The sequence below is a fragment of the Hyperolius riggenbachi genome, chromosome 6 (assembly GCF_040937935.1).
Source record: "Hyperolius riggenbachi isolate aHypRig1 chromosome 6, aHypRig1.pri, whole genome shotgun sequence".
NCBI lineage: Eukaryota > Metazoa > Chordata > Amphibia > Anura > Hyperoliidae > Hyperolius > Hyperolius riggenbachi.
The window spans coordinates 239,597,323-239,620,930 of NC_090651.1; the positions used below are offsets into that span (position 1 = coordinate 239,597,323).

General features: G+C 45.2%; 1 protein-coding gene across 3 annotated transcripts in view; it reads left to right on the top strand.

Annotated features, from left to right (window-relative positions):
* Positions 1-23,608, top strand: part of LOC137521396 (Golgi integral membrane protein 4-like) — a 212,441-nt gene that overhangs the window by 89,573 nt on the left and 99,260 nt on the right. For all 3 annotated transcript variants that reach the window (XM_068240577.1, XM_068240579.1, XM_068240578.1), the window contains exon 6: positions 3,591-3,673. In XM_068240577.1, the coding sequence (XP_068096678.1) occupies positions 3,591-3,673 (83 nt within the window). The remainder of the gene's footprint in view (positions 1-3,590; positions 3,674-23,608) is intronic.

A 23,608-nucleotide genomic window follows, 5' to 3' on the forward strand; every position in this document is an offset into this window, starting at 1 on the left:
ACTGTACAATAGAAGAAACAAACGGGTACATAATATACAGACATTGCTACATAAAATAATAGATGAACAATGACAATTGTATGGTTATTAACCACTTCAGGACCACAGGTTTCCAGGTTTCAACCCCCAAACCCCCCCCCCCCCCCCCAGTGACCAGGCATTTTTTTTTCTTTTTCTTTTTTTTTTTTTTTACAGTGAAGTCCTCTGCAGCTTTAACTGCTAGCTGCAGAGCAATGCACAGAACAGATGTGAAACCCCCCCTCCCTTTTCTGAAAGCTCTGTTGGTGGGCTCCGATCGCTGCTGCTGCTGCTGCTGGATTTTTTTTTTATTAATAATGTATATGCTATTTAATTTTGAATAAAAATGTTTATTTTTTATTTAATTATCCCTCCCCCCGACAGCCAATAATAGCGATCAGCTCTTATAGGCTGATGCCTATGAGAACCGATCGCTCTCTGAGCCTCCCCGGGGACAGCCGAGTGACACGGCTGTCCCCAATACAGCGCTGCTGTAGATTGCAGCACTGTACACTGTAAATAGACGGTGGTTTCGCCGTCTAACAGTCTGATCGCCGCTGGCAAACTGTTGATGGAGTGGAGCTTCGTCATTCAAGTGGGGATGCGCGCACATTAGCATGCGCGATCCCCTGCAAACCACTGCCTCAGGACTTCATGCCATTTGGCGTTATGCGGTCCGGGGGGAGCCACCTTGCGACCGCCAATTGGCGTTAGGCAGTTGTAAGGTGGTTAGCAAAACACAGCAATTTTTAAGACCCAAAAGGGAGAGAGCTCTGCCCTTGCACGTTTACAATCTAAAGGAAGTTTAGACTGAAGTGGTCTTTAACCACCATTGTTTTCCCTGTAAAGTACTAACCCGAATTTAGTGGGATTTTCTGAGAGGTAAGTATGAAACTACACCCCATATTCTCTCCATTATTCTATTCTCTGAGCACCTCCCATTTCCTGCAGTTCTACCCTGCATCCTCCCTGAGGTAGGATTTTTTAAAGGGACTCAGAGTCAAGAAAAAACAAAAAATGTATACATACCTGGGGCTTCCTTCAGCCCCCTCTGGCCTGATCGCTCCCACGCCGCCGTCCTCAGTCTTCTGTATCTTCCGTAACGGGTCCCGTCATTTTGGCCAGTCGGTTTGGCCGTCTCGCTCTCGTGGTTGAGAGCGGTCTGTGCCTGCACAGTACTACTACACCGGTGCAGAATGCTCCCAGCCAGACCTGGTAAGACCGGGTAAGTTTTTTACCTGCAAGACATTGTGTGGTTACCTCACCCTATCTGTCTTCTGGTTTCTTTCTTAGTAGTCTCGTCATCCAGTCCAGTGGTGTTTTACCAATAGGGCAGTTTATCTGACACTTCTAGGTAGAGCCTCAAATATTGCTTCTACAAAAAGTCTGCTGTAGGCTGCTCAACGCTTTTCTTTTTTTTTTAAACCCTAGTTTAGCTTTCCATGGAAGTATTTGCTCTTATAGATGTGAAATTAGTTTCTTACAGTATTTGGCTATGCTATGCCAGTTCAGTAAGCGTGCAATGTGTAGCGTGCCTGCAGAGCAATTATGTAGATTATTCTGTATGCTTCTCTGTTTAGATATGAGATTGTTCCCTATTGTATTTGTGGAATGGCCATTGTGTTCTTTGTTCTATTTGCATGATACAATACTGCAAGCAGTGAGTCTCGGTTAGAGTGACATTTAGCAGCCTGGTTATGATTTGAATAAAGTCTGATCTGCTTTGATTACCAGAAGCACAGTAGTGTATGCAGACATCTCCCAGCTATTCTTCCTCAGAACCTCTTACTTAATCCTGGTGAAACTGTGCTGCGCAAGGAAGAGGCTTGTGGTAATAGCGGCTAGCAATAAGTAGTTCCTTGCAGTCAGAATACCTACTTCGGAATTGACATTCAACATAACTAAAGTGTGCCAAGACGTTAGTACAGCACTGCTAACATACTTGCATTTTCCCGCTATATGGTGAGGTTTCTAAGGCCCATTTTGTTCCCTGTTTCATTGCCGATGAAGGTAGGCTTATTGTTTTGTTTGCAGGACTAGGTTAGGTTACTTCAGGGGAGAAAAGTCTGGAAATATAGAGAGGGTATAGTGGAGGAAGAGGGTAATATTTGCTGTCAGATATTTTGAGAGATGGGGCTTGTCCAGTATTCACTCTCAATCTAACCATCCAGTGAAAATGATCTGATCTGATCATACTTTAGAAAAAAAATGTACAGGATTAGTCATTCACAGATCCGTGGGACTGATTTGATATGAGCGTGGAAGTATGGGTAGACGACAGCTGGGGATGCCCCAGTACTACCTTCTAACCCTCCCCTCGACTTGATTTTTCCCCTCAGTTTACACAAAGCAGTTATGACTTTGGGCTTGATTCACAAAGCAGTGCTAAGTGTTAGCACGCTTATGAAAAGCCCTGTATCACACCTGCAGTTCGTTTAGGCGTGATAAATAGCACTCGCGCGCATGTTTTGCTCGCGCATGGCGCAGTGCATGCGAAACGTTGCATCGAGGTGCCACGAAAACAGCGCACCCGATGCGCCTATAAGGTCGCATGGGGTGCGGTCGCAACCCCATGCGACCTTATAGGCCCATCAGGTGCGCCGTTTTCGTCACACCCCAATGCAACGTTTCGCGCGCGGGACTTTGCGCACGATGTGATTTTTAAAAAACTGTGCTAACCTACTTAGCACCCTGGTTAACACGCCCAAAGTCTTTAGGCGTGCTAAGTAGGTTAGCACCGCTTTGTGAATCGAGGCCCTGGTCTGTGCTCCATTTAGGGCTGGTTCACACTGGGGATCATTGCCCTTCAGTGGCCAATTGCCGTCAATCAACAAAGCATTACTGAAGTGTCCCCCTCTGAGGGCGTTCTCGCTGCAGTTTTCAATTTTTAGAAAATGGAAATCTTGCTACATGTAGCGTTTTTTTGAAACGCTTCAACTTAAAGGAGTGTGCAAAAATGCAAATTCCTTTAAAATCACTCTGAAAATCGCATTCCAAAATCAGTCACTTAATGCTTCAACAAACAAATAAGAACAATAAGCTCTTAAACAGGGCAGTTGCCATGGACATGTTTAACTCTTATACCCAAAGAAAAGTATCTATCTAAACAATATATAATGATGTCACCATAAACTTGCAATATTGGTCAAAAAAATGTATTAGGGACCGTATCCCAAACCACCATAAAAACAATTAAAATCCCATCAATTGCACAAGAGGACAAGAATTCCTACTAGTATAGTAAATAACAGTATTGTACAGTATAATGTAATCCATGGACAGGGCATGGGGATAGAACCACAAAAATTGGTTAACAAACATTAGTGATAACCTTCCACAAACATAGGTCACAAAGCCAAGCAATGGATCCACACTGTCAATAAGTAGTGAATGACTGCTAAGCAGTACCGTCTCTTACCCAGTCCTGCAACTCCTGGTGGAAGCCCACTATCCTCCTGTGCCCCTTTACATGTTAAGTGACGACTGTCACTTCTCCAGAAGGTCACACAATTTTCACATCTTCTGGAGAACAACTTCAACTTACACAACTTCACTGTTTGTTGTTCTTACAGATACCATTGGTAAGCTGCGTGAAGAAAGCAAGCTTCTAAGGAAGGCCCACCAAGATGTCCACAACAAGTTGTTGGGTGCTCAGGTAAACCTCATTGGTTGGATATCTTACTTTTTTTTTCCAAAATCTTCCTTTCCTTTACAGGGAATATAAATCATACAGAAGACAGTCCAAAAATGTTTCCTTCAGCTGGTGGTTGTCCTACTTCTGTTAGATACCACCTCCACACTTCAAGCAGTGGGCACTCACCATTATTTGACCCCCTAAGCTAGATGGATCCACGGCGGTTATGGGGTCATCTGGCTGCCCCCTGCCTCTCAGAAAGAAAAACCCATCTGCTGTCTCCAACCGATATTACAGGATCATCACATCTCAAAAATAAACATATTCGGGGCCACCAGAGCATAAAATTGTAAAACCACTTTAATTTTTTAAAAAGTGCACACTTACAAACATGTCTGTTGTCAGAGGCGTAGAGATAATTGGGCTCTACCCCAAATGTTGGCCGCTGGGTCGGCTTAGCTGCACTGTTAGATCTGCCTCCCCCCCTCTGCGCCCACGTTCCCTTCCACCCTGGCTGCACATGCTTTAAGGCAGGGGGAGGCCAGATGACCCCATAAGTGCTGGGGACCCATCTAGCCGAGGGTTAACAGAAACAGTGAGTGCCTATATTCCCTGTATAGCAAAGGAAGGTTTTGGATTGCAGGATTATCTTTGAGCAGCTGTTTTTGAAATAATATGTACAAGTGTCCTACCACTTTGCTTTTCTGCTAGCAGCTAGCGTCTTGAGCAGCTCAATGTTTTGGAGAGGACCATTTGAACATTGACTGCCCCGCACATAGCTCTTGTCAGTCAGTCAGTCAGTCAGTACTCTAGCAGTAGAGGATAATGTACACATAGAAATTCTTACATTAGTCCAGAGTCTTTAAACATGAAATTCTCTAGAAAACTTAGAGAACAACTGAAGCGAAAGGGATATGTAGGCTGCCATATTTATTTCCTTGTAAGCAATACTAGTTGCCTGGCAGTCCTGCTAATCCTCTGCCTCTAACACGTTTAGTCATAGACCCAGAACAAGCATATGCAGATAAGATGTTTATATCACTATTGTCAGATCTGACAAGATTAGCTGCATGCTTGTTTCTGGTGGGATACCAACACTACTGCTTCCAAATAGACCAGCAGGTCTACCAGGTAGCTGGTATTGTTTAAAAAGGAAATAAATATGGCAGCCTCCATATCCCTCTCGCTTCAGTTGACCATTAAGAGGACTACTTCCACGTAGGACATTTTACGCCTCTTAACTTAAAATAAATTTTGCTACTCCGATCTGTATTGGGGACAAGGTTAGGATGGGAGGGTGTGCTTTTGTACCAAAGCCCAGAGCTCTACTTTAAGCTTTTTTAGCTTAGTCTACTGTACTTTGTCACTTTAAAATATAGTACAGGTTACCTCTCATTTCCACCTACAGATAAGCAACTAGGTGCATCAATTTGGCTTTACCTAATTTGATTGTGGAGAAAACCATCTAAGGAAATGAAAGCTACTCTTGAGCTAGAGTAGAACCCGATATAGAGATGAATTGCTTTGCAGAACATGCTATTTAATTAGGGAAGAAAAAGGGAGATATTTGCATAGTAATGTGGCATTTTCGCATTCTCTGAGACACGGAGTCTTTGACGATTCCTAATTCAAGGCTTTATTTGGCAAGCAGGCTCATTACTTCTGCAGTGGTGATGTCAGGGGACCCAGCTTAACAAGATTGCAATATTCCAGCCAGAAAGAGGTTTTTTTTCCTTCTTAGAATGCAGGATTTGTTTTGTTCCCCTCTTGTGTCTGTACACCGCAGAAGAGGCTTCCTCGTAATTGGGAACTCTTCAGAACTGCGCAGCAATGGAAGAGATCATTAGCCATGACTATAAACAAAACCTGAAACGCTTCAGTGCAAAAAATGCTTTAGCTTTTTCATGGATGCTCACTGGGGATCACCTTGGCAAACAGTTTATTTAGCTTGGTATGCTTTAGTGTAGTTGCAGACACAGCTGGCCTCTTTCATAAGATTGTAGTAAAGGGATACTGTTGATAAATTAAGGTAAGTTACCTTTTTTTTAGCTTTTTGTGATACAGGGCTTAAAACAATAAGCAGTTTTATGAGTTTCGGCACTTTGTTCCCATTGCAGCTTTCATTTTATTATCATATGTGCTATTTTTCAGTTTCTTTTGCAATCTGAATTACTGTAAATGTTCAATACACATGCAATAAGGATCTAATTTTACAGCAATGTGGTATTACATCTTTTGTTATTGTTGTTGATTTTATGTGTTATTGTGTGTTTCTGGATGCCACATCACCTGGCACTATCCTAAAAATACAGAGCAGCTACAGGTTTAATTAGATGAGGGGTGGCATGACTCCTTTTGTGTACTGGGTGCCTTTAATTCAACAAAGATATACTAATAATAATAAGGCCGGTTACACATTAAAAACGTGCAGGAGAATGGCTCCTGCATGTGTTGCGGCGTGCCAGGAAAATGTTTATGGCTGTAACTTTTTCATCAGTAAGGTTTACTATATTCCTCTGACGAGGTACTGACAAGAAAGAAGCTGCCACTTCCATGCTTAAAAATTAATGTTTTGCACTGTACTTACACATGTTTATCTCATCATGTCTCACGTCGCCTCGAGTACACTTTAAAAGGGAAGAGTAGTAGGAAATGCCTTAAAGGGAACCTGAGATGGTTAATTGTAAACAAAATATACATACCTGGGGCTTCCTCCAGGCTTAACCCTCCCTCGTCGTCTTCCTCTGCCTTCTGCAAATTGTCCCAGGAAAGTCCTTCAGTCCTTGGCCAACTACACATGTACTCACCTGTCTCGATCCTGTTGCCGGGAGCGTCTGCGCCTGCACAGTACTACAGCGCAGGTGCAGAATGCCCCTGGCAATGGGAGCGAGACAGGGGAGCGTGCTTGGCTGGACTGTGCCTGTGCCGACCGGCCGACTTACCGGGGCCAGTTGCGAATGAACCAGGCAGCGACTAAGAACAACGAGGGAGCGATCAGGCTAGAGGAAGCCCCAGGTATGTATATTTCGTTTATAATTGTCCATCTCAGGTACACTTTAACATCCAATAACCTCATTACAGTTTATAAAACTTTGAACCCTTCCTTGACCCCTCCAAACTTTAGAGACCATTCCAATGTTTGTTTGTTTTTCCTATGTTAGTTTTGAATTATTTGAGAGCAGGTCAAAAACCTTTGTGGGGTTGTGCTGCCTGTATTGGAGAGAGGTTCCCTTACTTCCTGTCTCTGGGACTTCCCTAGAGCTTTGTCATTAATATGAAAACAGGTGGTCCCCAAAACAGGAAAGGACTGCCAGAAATAAAAACAGGCGGAGTAGGGATGGTGATTGGGATGCAACTAATTCAGAGTTGATGCAGGATTATGCAAATTTTATTTGCAAATGTATGCAGCTAGAAAATGGTCCAATTTTAAGCTGCATACTTTTGTTTGTGTAAAATGTGCACAAACTGGCATCATATCAAAAGTGTCTAGTTATTTCCCACTTAACAAAAAATATTTTATTTGTTGCCACCTGTTACGTCTGAAAATAAATGTCCTCGCTTTTCCTCACTTCTCAGAATATGAAGCTAATTATCAAAGGTGAGACGAAAGACGACAATAAAAAACCTAAAGAGGTTCTTGTACATTGAATCACCATTCAAAACTACAACAAACAAGCTGAAGCTTATTTAACTGTACCTTATTTTAGTAAAGTAAGCACATTACTCAGCACATTAAAGCAGAAAAGCAGCCCCCAACTCATAGCAGATTTCCAGGATTTAAATGTTTTTGCATTGCTCTAAGGACACAGTGTTCTGACAATTTTTATAGCCTATTGATGCAGGCAGTGGTTCAGAGCGATGCACACAGTTCAACACCTCTGCTGGCTGAGAGTATGGAAAGCTGCCTCCTCATTCAGTACAAGTGTATGGGACACCTTTCTCCACTGTGCCAAAATTCATCTGTGCTGTATATGCCTTTTCTATACAGCGCTGCATCACATTGTGGGTTAAGGGGAGCTGTGTAATAAAAGGAAGCCCCAGGCAGTTGCGGGGAAGAGGAGGTTTATAGTGATGAGCACCACTGTCAGTGTGAACAGTTTCTCTGGAGCCCTGCTTTCAAACATGCAAAGTTGCTTGATTTTTTTGGCACATGTTGCAACATTTTTTTTTATTATTTTATTTTTTTTAAGGATATTTATTTAATCAGTCAGAAAAAAAGAAATTGATCTTATGTGATCCCACACACTTACATACAGTCTCCACATATGTGATAAATTACAATAGGCTAAACCCTGGTAAAAGGCCTACCAGCAACTGGAAGCAGATGGTGAAAGTGCTTCTCCAGTCCAATAAGGCTGTTCAGGGAAGATGACTATTCCCTCATCACAATCTTCTCTTTGTTGGCAGAATATTAAAATATAGAGATAGGCAGGCCATGGTCTAGACTTGATTTTAGAACTGTGCAACTGACTACTGTACTTTTGAGTAAGCCTTGCATCTGAAAAAAGTTTTCAAGCAACACCGCAGAGTACACATATTCCAGGGCAGAAGTGAAGAGCTAATAACCTCTTTGTGGCCATGTTAGAAATAATGGATTTAAAAGGAACCTAGAGTGAGGAAAATGAAGGATGCCATCTTCATTCTCAAACTATGCCAGTTGCCTGACTTTTCTGCTGACGCTCTGCCTTGAATATTGAAGTCAGTTGCCCAGAATATGTATGCAGATCAGATGCTTTGGGCTTTGATTCTGGTCTGACTCTACTGGCTGTATGGTAGTTGCAGGTTTGAATTCACCAGCTGAATGCTTGTAGCAAGTGTGTGAGTCAAAAACAACTAAAGCCAAAAACTTGGCATGACAGCCAGGCAACTGGCATTGTTTATAAGAGAATGAAGTTGTATTCCTCTCACTTCAGATTCCCTTTAAAGAAAACCTAGACTGAAAATTAACCACCCTGGCGTCTGATTGTTTTGCGGCGCTCGGCTGCAAGTGGGTTTTTTTTTTCCACTTTTTTTTTTGTATTTATCATGTAGCTAGCCTAGCGCTAGCTACATGATTCTCCCCTCCCTCGGCATCCCTCCCACCCCTCCGATCGCCGCCGGCGATCATATCCAGCAGGAAATCCCGCTCTGAACGGATTTCCTGTTAGGGCTTCCCTCATCGCCATGGCGACGATCGGAATGACGTCATGACCTCAGGGGTAGTCCCGATCCACCCCTTAGCGCAGCCTGGCGGTGATTGGCCAGGCTGCGCAATGGGTCTGGGGGGGCCCTCTTTCGCGGATCGGCGGCGGCGATCGAGTGAAACACGCAGCTAGCAAAGTGCTAGCTACGTGTTTTAAAAAAAAATTGTCAAAGACCCACCCGGGGCTGAGCAATCCACCACGGCGGTAATGGACGAGCACAGCTCGTCCATACCGCTAAGGTGGTTAAAAGTCAAAATAAACATACACAAGTCATACTTGCCTCCCGGGTAGTCTACTCCTCAATCTCTTTCTCCTCTACTGTGTCCTGTTTGTCCACTGTGATCAAGGGAATTCTCCTTCCTCCATTTTGAAAATGGTCATTACCCCATAACAGCTTTCTGGTCAGCACACTGTTAAACTGTAACATCGCCCACTTTAGCCATAGGGAAACATGGACATTACTTGGCAAATCAGTTGTGCTGTCAGTTATAGCTGACAGCAAATGATATATAACTGACAGCAACATGAATATATTTCAGTTCTGACAAAATGTGGTCAGAACTGAAAGGAATCCGTCAGAAGAAAATGGTGAGCTTCTGAGAGGAACTGATGGCAAAGTAACTATATAATGTTCATTTGAAGTTACATCGTATTTTAAATAATTTTACTCAGTTCAGGTTCCTGTTAAGCCTCCGTGTTAAAACAAAGTGTCACAGGAGCCCTAGTGGCTGACCGCACTTAGCCTTCTAAACGGTGCCAGCGCACAGATCGTGCGAACTCTGGTCGCAGTCAATGCGCAGGAACCGTTAAGAATTAGCCGCAGACAACTCGGAAGGGAGCCTGTGAGACACGGGTGATTACAACTTCACCCACTGGTTCAGAGTAAACTGCCACCACCGCGGTTACCATGGGACCGTGGAGCCCACTAACTGACTGACTAGTCCTGCGAATAAAACGGTTAAACACACGGTATTCTGTCTAGCCAACAACAAACAAACAGTAGCGTATCTTCAGAGACCCGGGATCAGTTCTGTGTGTGCTGATAAGCAGGGTAGCGGACAGTGAATGACTTGGAGAAAGTCGTTTATTCACGCAATATAAATAATTAATATATACAGACAATTATTAAAATCACAATTATTAAGACAGTAATAGCCAGTATGAAATAAAGAGGGAGAAAATACTTATGGTTTGTGGAAATATGTCCTTCTGTGGGAAAATCATCAAGTTCAAGCAAAACGGTTTCAAGTTCTTAGAGTTCTTTGTTTCAGAGTAAAGTTCAGCAAGATTTAGAATCCAAACAAAATGGAGGATGTCCTTTGTTTCAGCTCTGGCAAGATGGCCACCACTTGTTCCTCATAGTGGCCGTGTGTCATGAAGATGGTAAAGGGAGGAATTTCATGCCCGCCTGCTGGCCAGGTGCTTTTGATGAAGCTGGTTTGGGGGTGTGGCAATGCCGGCCCCTCTGAGTCACCCACCAATGACAGTTCATTCCCTCTGAGAGATTTTAGGGCTAAACTTATGAAATGCTGTAACTCCTGAACCATACACGTTATATTTAGGGGGGTAGCAGCTTCAGACTTGTTGGAAAATACAGATTAATATGACATCAGACACGGCTAAGCTAGCGGGTCAGGCTCCTGAGAAGATTCATATCTCGATAACCGGACGGTCTATCCCAACGAATTTCATATCAGCACGATGGCCAGATTTTACCGAACAAGACGATATGGATTTTATAGCTGTGCGACATACGGTTTTCATATGCTGACAGGAAATCATACCACCCATGCTTTTCTTATGGCCCGTGCTCGGTGCCGGATCGTCTGGCTTTCTATGGCCCCCCCCTGTGGAGCCAGCTTCCTGGTCCTTTCCATGGGGACATCTGCTGTAGGGGGAATGAGCTGGGCCCTGCAGGGAGTCCAGCCATGTGCGACATTCCTGAGGGGTGAGGGGACTGCTCTGGCTCACAGGGGAACAGATCTCTGGATTTAAAACAACACAAAATGTAATTTTCGGATCGCTTGCACAACTGCTCAGATCCGACAGGGAGCGATCAGGAAAGCGACTGTGAATTCTCTAGATTCACCTGCGTTTCTCATGGCTATTCCGTGACACCTCCCTTTCCTGACGCTGTGTAGAGGGTTGTTAGCAAGACATCCGTCGTAGCAGCCATTGGCGCTGTTGGGCCTAGTTCCCCCTGACACCGGGACAGCCCATCAGCGTTCCGGTGTCGGCCAACCTGGCTGACGGGTCTCGGGTTGCCGGTGCGGCAGGGAAACCTATTGGAGCCTGTGGCTCGGTTCCCCTGGACTGGTCGCGGTCTGCTACCCTCAGGGTTGACCCGACATGGACCGTTCTGGACAGGGCGTTTGCGCCACTGCAGTCGGACGTGGTGTCTGCCGGGACTGCTGACAACGGGCAGTGGGTTGGTTAGGTCAACAGCCAGCCCACGCAGGGTTCCCCTGCTAAGTGGCTGTGGATCTAAGGGAACCCCGCGGGAATCCCTGGACCTTTCCAGCTCCTGACAGACGGCACATGCTCCGCAGTAGTTTGCTACATCCCTGTTCATCCGGGGCCAATAAAACTGTTTCCAAATACCGGCAAGTGTCTTGCGGACCCCTGAGTGCCCTGTCAGAGGATTACCATGTGCGGATTTCAGCACATGTCCCCTGAACGCACTCGGGACCACAAGCCATTTGGTATTCGCGTGGGATCTACCTGTAGGGGGCTGTACAGACTCACTGTACAGTCTCCCACCTTCCCAGTACACCTTGAAAGCGGCCCCGTCTGCGAGGGGCTCAGCGGCTTGCTGCCTGAGCACCTCCAGGCTTGGGTCACTTCGTAGTGCGGCTGAGAATACGGCGCTGTCAGTTTCAGCCAACTGGCTCATGTCACACGAGGGCAGTGGCTGAAAGGTCTCATCCCTGCGGTCAGAGGAGGGGGAGGAGGCCGGAACCCCCTCCACCTGTTCTGAGTTCGGGTTCTGAGCAGTGCAGCTGCGCGGTACTGCTAGCACAGGTACACTGTCAGAATGGCACAGACGGACATTACTCAAATCATCATTGCATGCAGTAATGACATTGATAGGTATAGACATTTTTTCATTACAGACAGGTTGTACAGTAAACTCAGGTACAGTTACAGCATCATCACAACAGACAGTCTGTACATCAAACTCAGGTGCCTTTGAAGCAGGCACTATTGAACCTGGTACCCTTGAACTGGGCACATTCAACCCACCTCCCCCTGGTGCTCCCCCAAGTGTATAAAGTACCTGGTGGTGGGTGGAGAGTCCGTCTCCTTCCGTGAGCGACAAGGCGGTCGGGGCAGGTTCATAGTAGGACACAAGCTTGCCCAAATCAGTCCCCAGCAACACAGGGACTGGGAGATCCTTCATAACCCCAACAACCCTTTCGTGGACCCCTCCTCCCCAATCCAGCTTCACTCTCGCGTGGGCTATGTGAAAAAGGGTGCCCTCTACTCCAGTAAGGGCAAGGGATCGGCTGGAGCTGATGCTCTCCTTTGGCACAAGGTGTGAGTGAACTAACGTGATGTCAGCTCCGGTGTCTCGAAATCCGGTGACAACTTTGCCGTTCACTCTAACAAGTTGCTGCTGGTCGGTTCGGTCGCGGATTTCCTTTCCGCGGGCAAACAGGACAAAATCTGATGATCCAGGCTGTGGTTCGCTGGCGGGTTGCCTCTGCTGTGGGTGAGGTACAGGTGATGCAGATGATCCAGGTGCTGGTGGTGTCTGTCTCCGCTCCGGACAGTCGAATTTCATGTGTCCGGGCTGGCGGCAGTAGTGACAGGTGACCTCTCCAGGCGCTGCAGCCCTGGGTGCAGAAGCTGTGCTGGATGGCCTCTGTGGCTGACGGCTCACAGGGGCAGGAGAGTCTGCCGAGGTATTGGGCTGACCTCCTCTCCAGCTGGATGGGACAGTTCTGCGGGTATCAGCCACCCGGGTAGTTGCAAAAGTCTCAGCAAGGTCTGCAGCGACAGTGGCTGAAGCCGGCCTGCGTTCTAACACAAACTGTCGTACATCAGCAGGGCAAATGTTCAGAAATTGTTTGAGGACTATCAAGTCCTCCAGGATGCCATAAGACCCTTTGGTGAGGCCTAGAGTCCACTGGCGGAGTGTGGTGAGCAAGCTGCTGACCACATCTCGGTACGAATCAGAAGACTTTTTCTGCCAGGCCCTGAACTTTTTCCGATAGGCTTCTGGCGTCAGCTGGTACTTAGTAATGATAGCGTCTTTTATAGCAGCATAATCCTTATCCTTCTCCGCAGGCAATTCTGCGAAGGCATCAAGCGCTTTGTAGCGCAGCAAAGGTGTCAGATGTCTGGCCCACTGGTCTTGGGACAGACGATACGGACGGCATGCTTTTTCAAAAGACCGCAAAAACAAGTCAATGTCTGTGTCTTTTTCAATATTGGCAAATTTAAATTTTGCACTTACGGGTGGTGCAGCTCCTTCAGCAGGGAGGCTGGGCGGTGAACTCCGGCTGGCCTGTTGCACTTTTGCCATGTTTAGCTCATGCTGTCGTTGGCGCTCCCGTTCTCGCTTAGCGGCATCCCTCTCCGCGTGGCGTTCTGCAGCAGCAGCAGCAGCGGCTTGCCGCTCCCGTTCCTCTCGTTTTTGCTCCGCCATGTACTGCAGGTACTTGTCCAGGTCAGTCTCCATCAGCTTTTGTAATGCCTGCTGCATTACCGGGTCAGCACCCCTGGACAGTCCAGTACTGGCCAGTTCCGGGCGAGTATTTTCAGAAACTCTGGGGTTGGGGTCCACACTGACATTCTCCTGCGTAACTGTTGATGCAGGGCCCTCAGGATGCACAACCTCTGTACGGTCAGGAGTCTCAGTCTCTGGTTCCCCTCGATTGTCAGATGGGCTGGTATCCACTTCAGCGGACACTCCCGGCTCCCGCAGTTGCTGGGTATCCCATTGAAACAATTCCGTTACCAGGTCCCGTTGTGTCTTGCGGCCGACATCAATGCCTCTCTCTTGGCAAAGATTTTGCAGGTCCGCCAGGCACATTTTCTTGTAGTTCCCGGACATTTCCATGCCAAATAAAATAAAACTTTGGGGAGGGGTACTGGCTACACAGTCTCTCTGTATATATATAAAATATATTGCCTTCCAGCTACACCAACGAATTAGTTCGTTTCTTGATAGCGCTAGTGCTATCTTAGATACTTTCAGCACAACACAGGTCCCAACCGCTGCCTAACACTGTCACAGGAGCCCTAGTGGCTGACCGCACTTAGCCTTCTAAACGGTGCCAGCGCACAGATCGTGCGAACTCTGGTCGCAGTCAATGCGCAGGAACCGTTAAGAATTAGCCGCAGACAACTCGGAAGGGAGCCTGTGAGACACGGGTGATTACAACTTCACCCACTGGTTCAGAGTAAACTGCCACCACCACGGTTACCATGGGACCGTGGAGCCCACTAACTGACTGACTAGTCCTGTGAATAAAACGGTTAAACACACGGTATTCTGTCTAGCCAACAACAAACAAACAGTAGCGTATCTTCAGAGACCCGGGATCAGTTCTGTGTGTGCTGATAAGCAGGGTAGCGGACAGTGAATGACTTGGAGAAAGTCGTTTATTCACGCAATATAAATAATTAATATATACAGACAATTATTAAAATCACAATTATTAAGACAGTAATAGCCAGTATGAAATAAAGAGGGAGAAAATACTTATGGTTTGTGGAAATATGTCCTTCTGTGGGAAAATCATCAAGTTCAAGCAAAACGGTTTCAAGTTCTTAGAGTTCTTTGTTTCAGAGTAAAGTTCAGCAAGATTTAGAATCCAAACAAAATGGAGGATGTCCTTTGTTTCAGCTCTGGCAAGATGGCCACCACTTGTTCCTCATAGTGGCCGTGTGTCATGAAGATGGTAAAGGGAGGAATTTCATGCCCGCCTGCTGGCCAGGTGCTTTTGATGAAGCTGGTTTGGGGGTGTGGCAATGCCGGCCCCTCTGAGTCACCCACCAATGACAGTTCATTCCCTCTGAGAGATTTTAGGGCTAAACTTATGAAATGCTGTAACTCCTGAACCATACACGTTATATTTAGGGGGGTAGCAGCTTCAGACTTGTTGGAAAATACAGATTAATATGACATCAGACACGGCTAAGCTAGCGGGTCAGGCTCCTGAGAAGATTCATATCTCGATAACCGGACGGTCTATCCCAACGAATTCCATATCAGCACGATGGCCAGATTTTTCCGAACAAGACGATATGAATTTTATAGCTGTGCGACATACGGTTTTCATATGCTGACAGGAAATCATACCACCCATGCTTTTCTTATGGCCCGTGCTCGGTGCCGGATCGTCTGGCTTTCTATGGCTCCCCCTGTGGAGCCAGCTTCCTGGTCCTTTCCATGGGGACATCTGCTGTAGGGGGAATGAGCTGGGCCCTGCAGGGAGTCCAGCCATGTGCGACATTCCTGAGGGGTGAGGGGACTGCTCTGGCTCACAGGGGAACAGATCTCTGGATTTAAAACAACACAAAATGTAATTTTCGGATCGCTTGCACGACTGCTCAGATCCGACAGGGAGCGATCAGGAAAGCGACTGTGAATTCTCTAGATTCACCTGCGTTTCTCACAGCTATTCCGTGACACAAAGCATTGATCAAAAACAAATTCTCAGAGAATCAGAACTCATCAGTAGCCTCATCAGTAAAGTAGCAGCTCCCATAAGGCCAAAATAATAAACCTGAACCTAGTAATGCTTCTTTTCATTGAAGGTAACTGACTGCATATTCTGTCATCATCTACATGATTTCTGCTGCCTAGGTTTTCTCTTACTTGTATCACCTGCAGTTTCATGAAGAGCTTCAGAGCAGGACCGCATATTAAGAACACCCAGTGTAAAAAAAACAAAACCTATACATAGTTTACATTGCAGTGTACTAGAGTTTCTGACCCCAGTGACCTCTCCCCTCCATATAACCAGAGTGTGGCGGAGCACTTCCCTGGGGTACCGGAGTGCATTTGCTTTTCTATGCTTCTGTATTGATTATTGCAACATTTCATTTCTGACCTTGATGTCGAACAACTCCCTTCCCTGCAGTATACTCACTCCTCAGCAATGTAATCACCTTTTGTGTCCCAATGTGTTTTGGTTTGAAGAACATGTTCCATATGTATCAGTATTGATTGGGCTCTGCATCTGTATTCACATGTTTTATGATGGGAGCATGTTCTCTATCCATTATTTACAGCACCGCAGTCCTTCGATAAATGAACTCCTCTGTACTGAATACCGAAATCATTCATTCCGTATTAATCAAACACGCAAAGCGTAGTTAGCCCCATCCTTCACATACATTTGTCTGCCAAGAATCTAGTCATACTGACCTTGCTTTGTTCCACAAATCTCTCTCCAGCTTCGGCTGTCTGTTTCAATCTTTGTACCATTTTTTTTTTCTCTTTTCTCCTTCTGTTATTGACCTCTGGATGTACATAATACCTTTATTCAGGAGAAATAATGCTTATATGCAAATGCATGCTTTAAGGTGAAGTTCCATTGTCGTTAAGACTTGTGGCAGCTTTTTAATTGCAAAAAAAAAATCTTACCTTTTCAGAACTGCTAATATTGCAGTTTTTTCAGTCATCAAATTTGTAGGACTTCCTAGCAATGTGCGTCTCACTGCATGAGTTAAAAGATGATTTTGGCTCTCGTCATTTACGCGCTGTCTATTCAAATGAAGGGAAACTGCGGTACAATTAAAGTCGTTCGCACTAATGGTGTCCAGAATAGGCTAACTATGGCTCTTCCATGTCTCCCTGCGAGGGTCAAAACGCGATGCATTTGATGAACGACTGGAAGTGCTCCTGAAGGTTGTCAAAAGCTTTTTGGCTCACTAACCAAAAAGTTTTGACTGAGATGCTGGGCTGCTGGCTCAGATGGTCATCTAAATCAGCCCTAAAGGGGCCCATACACCCGCCGATATACAGCCGTTTCGATCACAGTGATCGAAATGGCTGTGAAATCGCCGCGCACACTGCTGACAGAACGATCGATTTCCGTCCGAAATCGATCGTTCCCATCGATTCCCGTCGACCCATCCGTGCGGAAGATTTTTCTCGGACGCTAGCGGGTCGGGAGTGCGTCGTTAGCGCCGTTCGAATGACCGACGCAATACAGCGGTAATACATTACCTGCTCCAGCCGGCGCGAGTCCCCTGGTCTTCTTCTCTGCTTCAGGCTCCAGACCGTTTCTTCTCCGCTTCAGGCTCCAGACCGTTTCTTCTCCGCTTCAGGCTCCAGACCGTTTCTTCTCCGCTTCGGGCTCCAGAGCTAGACAGAACTTCCTGTCCCGGCAGGAACAGTAGAGCGCACTCTACTGTTTAAACTTCTCCTGGACAGGAAGTTCAGTAGCTGGAGCAGACTCGGAGCGGAGAAGAAGACAGCGGGGACTCGCGCCGGCCGGAACAGGTAATGTATGCAGGGGGGGGGGGGGGGGGCGGCAGCTCCACAGATTGTGATTGGTTTCAGGCTGAAATCGATTCACAATCTGTTTACAGTAGAGGTGGCCATACGATCCCTCTCTGATCAGATTCGATCAGAGAGGGATCTATCTGTTGGTCGAATCTAATGGCAAATCGACCAGTGTATGGCCACCTTTAGTATATGTGCAGAGTAGAGGTCATTTTTGATAACTGGATGAATCCAGTGGTTGGCAGCAATGACATTTACTATCTTGCAGATTCTGAAAAAAGGCTGTGTTAAATAATAAATATTTAAGCAAGCCGATGTAATGGTTACCATTATTCCTTGCAGTTTATAAAGAAGTAAAAAAAAAAATTTATTGAAAGTGCTTTGGAGACTTTAAAACCAGGAAAAAAACACACTACAGAGAGATCTGCAGCAGCCCCTGCACTTATTCACCTCCCTGCAGAGCTGCAAGTTTCCCTCTGTCTTCCAGGTGGCTGGCGCTGTCACCCTATAGTGAGATCACAGTTTGTTGTCATGACAACAAACTGTGATCTCACCAGAGGGATCCAGAGCCTCCAAGGACCTGAAGAAGAATGGCTGCCGGCATCTGGATCCCGGGGGAGGTGATTTGAAACGCTGCCATGCTGTCGCTTTCTCCCTATACCTCTCGGAGGCTCCCCCAAGTCTCAGGATTACCGCTGCTGGCTGCTTCTTACCACCCTGAGCGTGACTCTGAGTTACCGTCAGGAAGGTTAAGTAACATCAAATTTATTTCACTCATAAGCGAGGTAATCAACAGGAGACTACAAAATGTATCTATGAAAGCAAAGGTGAAATGCATCCAATCACAACACAGCATATGGGAAGTTTCAGGTTCAGGGTGGGGGTGATAAAAGGTCAGAGTGCACCACTGCATGGGCCCAATAAACCTGTAAGGCCTAATGAGGCTAGAAGTATATTTTCACTTAAAATAATGGTCATTAAATTCATGTAGGATACATTGTTGCTATACAAGTCATTTTTTTCCTCTATATGTATTAGAAACTAATGGATCAATCTGCATTATTAAAGAGCTTATCAGTTCTCATATCCATAGATTGGTGAAGCTCTGTTACTTAAACATATTTTAAAACATTTCCATTTTAAAAGGTGATAATTTAGACCTCGCTACTTCTATGAAATTGGTAAATGCTATACCGTTAACAATATCTTATTTTACTATCCCAATTCAGGGATTTTTTTTTAATTCTAGGTAGTATGGAAAGAGGTTAGAACCATGTTTAGGTTATTCCTCCTCTTTTGTCCCTTCCTGGAACCATGTCCCTCGCTTCCTCCTTCCATTGGCCCACCAATCACCCAAAGGATCCAGTGTAAACACCTCACGCTACCATACAAATCTCTACACAAGTTGTCACCTGCATACATCTCCCCATTAATCTTCAGAAACCATCCCACCCAGAAACGTCATACCTCCCAGGAGACTCTCTTGTCCTCTCTCTTGGTCCGCTCCTCTCACTCCCGCATCCAGGACTTCTCACAAGCATCACCTCTCCTTTGGAACTTTTTCACAGCCTGTTTATCATATTCCAAACCTGGAAACTTCCAAACGTACCCTCAAAACTCACATGTTCAGACAAGCCTATAATTTGTTGTAGGGCGCAATGGAGGCTCTTCGTCTGCTAACCCCTGTGTCACCTTCCCTATTGTTTTCACCCCACCACCTTCTAGATTGGAAGCTCACAAGGTCAGGGACGGCCTCTTATTGTTTCTTATTTTTGTTGTAATTTATCATACGTGTACCAATTCTAGTGATATCTCAAACCACACATGAACTATGTATTTGTGCTTTGTCATGATTGTACAGTGTCTTAAACTCCTTATTTATATATGTTCCCCAATATTTGTTTTGCACTATGTACTTCGCTACGGAAGATGTTGGTGCTATATAAATAAAAGATAATAATGGGAAGTTAGCGATTCTCTCCAGCAGGAACAATGACAGTGGAGACCTTTTTGTGTAGAGTTGGAAATGTTTCAGTGGTGAATAATTTCTCAATCGATTTAACTTTTTTTTAAATTACCGTATGTGTATTTTTGTATAAAGCAGGCAGAGAACTCTGCAACCTCTGTATTCCTTTTATACATTTCTGAAGGAACCTGAATGATTTGTAATCCATTATAAGCTGTGGAGGAGTTTGATTGGCAGAGCTATTAGTGTAATTGAGATAAGCCTTCCCTGCATGACTTCTGCTTAAAAAATATCTAATAATGGATATTATCATAATAAGTGATTTTCTGAACTCAAAGCTAAACTCCATGAAAACATAGAAAGCACCATTTAATTCAATTATGTATTAATTAAAAAAGGTTTAAAGAGGAACTGTAACATGAAAAGATCCCCTGGGGGGTACTCACCTCGGGTGGGGGAAGCCTCCGGATCCTAATGAGGCTTCCCACGCCGTCCTCCATCCGTCAGGGGTCTCGCTGCAGCCCTCCGTGGAGTCCGGGCAGCGGTGACGTCAATATTTACCTTCCTGGCTCCTGCGCAGGCGCTCTGACGGCTGTCGGCTCCGAACTATACGGAAATACCCGATCGCCGTCGGGTCCGCTCTACTGCGCAGGCGCAAGTTTCCTGCGCCTGCGCAGTAGAGCGGACCCGAATGAGATCGGGTATTTCCGTGTAGTTCGGAATGGAAAGCCGCCACAGTGCCCCCGCTGGAGCCAGCAAAGGTAAATATTGAAATGACAGTCGGCACAGTCGCCGGCTGTTCGGAGGGCTGCGGCGAGACCCCCGTGGGACAGAGGACGGCGTGGGAAGCCTCATTAGGATCCGGAGGCTTCCCCCACCCGAGGTGAGTACCCCCCAGGGGATCTTTTGAATGTTACAGAGTCTCTTTAAGTGCATTTTCTATACAGTCGGTGTAAGCATCCAATTTTCCCATAACCCCCTGCTAGAAGCACCCAATATGGGGAGAGGGAGCTTGCTAATCTATACTTGTATGCTTGCTAACTAGAGGAGAGTGCACAGAGTTAAGCCAGTAGTGTGATGTAGCTATGTCTGGTACCAGTAGACTTTTGTGCTGTGTCTGTACCAGCCGTGCTATCAATTATTTATGTTTCAGGTGTGTGAGCTGCATTAGTGTATCCGAGACATCCCCCCCACCCCCTTCTTCCAGTGGCAACACAGCCATGATCATCTTTAATTGAAATGTTCTGAGGCTCTGCAGCTGCAGTGCTTCTGGACCCTTTAGAATAAAAAAACAAAAAAACACCACTGAGGTTTTTCCCCGAAGAGGGGCGGAATACAGGCAGTGGGAGAGCTACAGCTGCTGTCATTTGCCAATCATTGCAGCTCTGAGATAGAGCTTTGTGTTCAACTTGGGAATCTCCCCTCCCCTCAACATCAAACAAGACTCTGAATACAGTGGTTTGCAAAAGTATTCGGCCCCCTTTAAGTTTTCCACATTTTGTCATATTGCTGCCACAAACATGAATCAATTTTATTGGAATTCCACATGAAACCAATACAAAGTGGTGTACGCATGAGAAGTGGAACGAAAATCATACATGATTCCAAACATTAAAACAAAAACAAAATAACTGCAAAGTGGGGTGTGCGTAATTATTCAGCCCCCTGAGTCAATACTTTGTAGAACCACCTTTTGCTGCAATTACAGCTGCCAGTCTTTTAGGGTATGTCTTTAGCAGCTTTGCACATCTAGAGACTGAAATCCTTGCCCATTCTTCGTTGCAAAACTCCTCCATCTTAATCAGATTAGATAGACAGCGTTTGTGAACAGCACTTTTCAGATCTTGCCACAGATTCTGAATTGGATTTAGATCTGGACTTTGACTGGGCCACTCTCACACATGGATATGTTTTTGTTTTAAACCATTCCATTGTTGCCCTGGCTTTATGTTTAGGGTCGTTGTCCTGCTGGAAGGTGAACCTCCGCCCCAGTCTCAAGACTTTTGCAGAATCCAAAAGCCTGGATAAAGATCCATCCCTAGTTTCCGCATATGTAAATATCACTCGCATGAGTACTATTAAAAAGATGCTGCTATCTCTTTGCCCAGCCAGTTGGTGGTATATGTATTCACAAGGATCCATGCCACGTAATTGGGCTGCAACTTTTGGGCAGACAGCAATTACTATATGGGATGGGTGTACTTACTGAAGGTAAGTTAATTAATTTTAATACCCATTATAGCCTCCCAGATCATTGGCAGGAAAGGGTTGCACCCCCGATTAATTAAAGAGTAACTGTCAGGCTGCAGAAGCTAATTTAAACCTCTATTCTCCTGTGTTAAACAGTTTAGAAGGAAGCTCAAAAGCCATTAGTGAAGATAAACATTTCAGTTACCTTTGATGTGTGCTTATCTTAAAGTCTGTTATAGACCCATAAAGACGCAAGCCGCAGCTAAACTGCAAAGCATTCTGGGGCCCTCCCCTCGGCTGCTAATGAGACGGTACAGGAGCTTCTAATCAGTCCAGCGCGAAGCACTGATAAATCTCGGGGCAGAGTACACTGCAGGACTCAGCTATTGTTCCTAGCCACATGGCTCATTAATATTCACTGCACACCGTGTTGTTCAAGAACGAGCTTATCTGTGATCAGAAGCAGGCAGGACATGACGACACATTTGGCTTCACAAACATGGAGCCTGCCATGAGCTGTCAGGAGCATCTATCTCTGCATATACTATATACAAATTCTGTGAAATCCAAACGTGGACAGTGAAATGCATATGTAATGTAAGTACAGCCAATCTTTAGCTACTGATATATGTGTTTATTTTCTCTGAGACCCTATACCTAACAGCTCCTCTTTAAGAAGCACTCCAGGATGTATTCCTGCAACTTCAACATACATTTTTCATTATCCAATTAAAGTAATTCAATTTCAATGTCTTCTAGTCCTTTTTTTGAAGAAGAAAAACATTTCGAAAAATGTCCTTATACTGTAAGGATGGTCAGACCTTGATATTTACAACCATGTACACTCAACTACAACTACCCTGTTAATGGGTAGGATTTACATAACAGGGAAAAATGTATTTTTCAGACCTGGATTAAAGACTGTCCACCAACTGTCCCACCCACATGCTGGGAGGTACACAATGCTCTTATAATGTTGCAAAAACAAAGTGGGAGCAACACTTCCTTTTGGAAAGAGATAAACCTGACAGTATATTAGACCTATTAGGACCAAAAGACAGATTTATCTAAAAAAAATAACCTTCACCAGAAAATGCTTATACCAAAAAATATTTACAAACACAAAGTTAAAACTTACTGGTCTATGATATACATGAGGGGTGGATTCGATCTATACGGCCATACACTCTACCAGCCATAAAACACATCTGCATGAACCTCACACCCTGACTTGCACTGTGCTAAATGCTGTCCTGCCAAATTTCACATAGAACTTTCACCACTGAGTTTGGATCCAGCTAATTAGCCAATCCACAGGTCTCTTTTGCAGGGATGCAGTAATTTGCTGCAGACGGTATCCATATGCCAATGACTTTACATACAGGTAGCTACGGCAGGGGTAGCAAACAAAGGCTCCTACTCCATTATCTTTTTCTGCTGCGTTTTCTCCAAGGTGATATATTCATACCTGGGCTCATATGCAATTAACTCTTTCTCCTGAGTTTTCTCCTAGGAGATAATTTTTCTTCTTCAACTTAAAATAACTTTTCTGCACTTTGCAATAGAAAAAAGTACCAAAAACTGGGTGAAAAAGTACTATCAAAATTATCAGTCAAACACTGTCAGGTTTAATAAGTTGGATTTCTTGCCTTATAAATGGGGTTGGGGCCATCAGTTGCGTTGTGGAGAAGTCAGGTGGATACACAGCTGATAGTCCTACTGAATAGACTGTTAGCTGCTTTTTTCTTGCCATAATACAAATTCTAAGTAAAGAAAAATGAGTGGCCATCATTACTTTAAGAAATGAAGGTCAGTCAGTCCGAAAAATTGGGAAAACTTTGAAAGTGTCCCCAAGTGCAGTCTCAAAAACCATCAAACGCTATAAAGAAGCTGGTTCACATGCGGACCGCCCCAGGAAAGGAAGACCAAGAGTCACCTCTGCTGTGGAGGATAAGTTCATCCGAGTCACTAGCCTCAGAAATCGCAGGTTAACAGCAGCTCAGATTAGAAACCAGGTCAATGCCACACACAGTTCTAGCAGCAGACACATCTCTAGAACAACTGTTATGAAGAGACTGTGTGAATCAGGCCTTCATGGTAGAATATCTGCTAGGAAACCACTGCTAAGGACAATGCAATAAGCGGAAGAGACT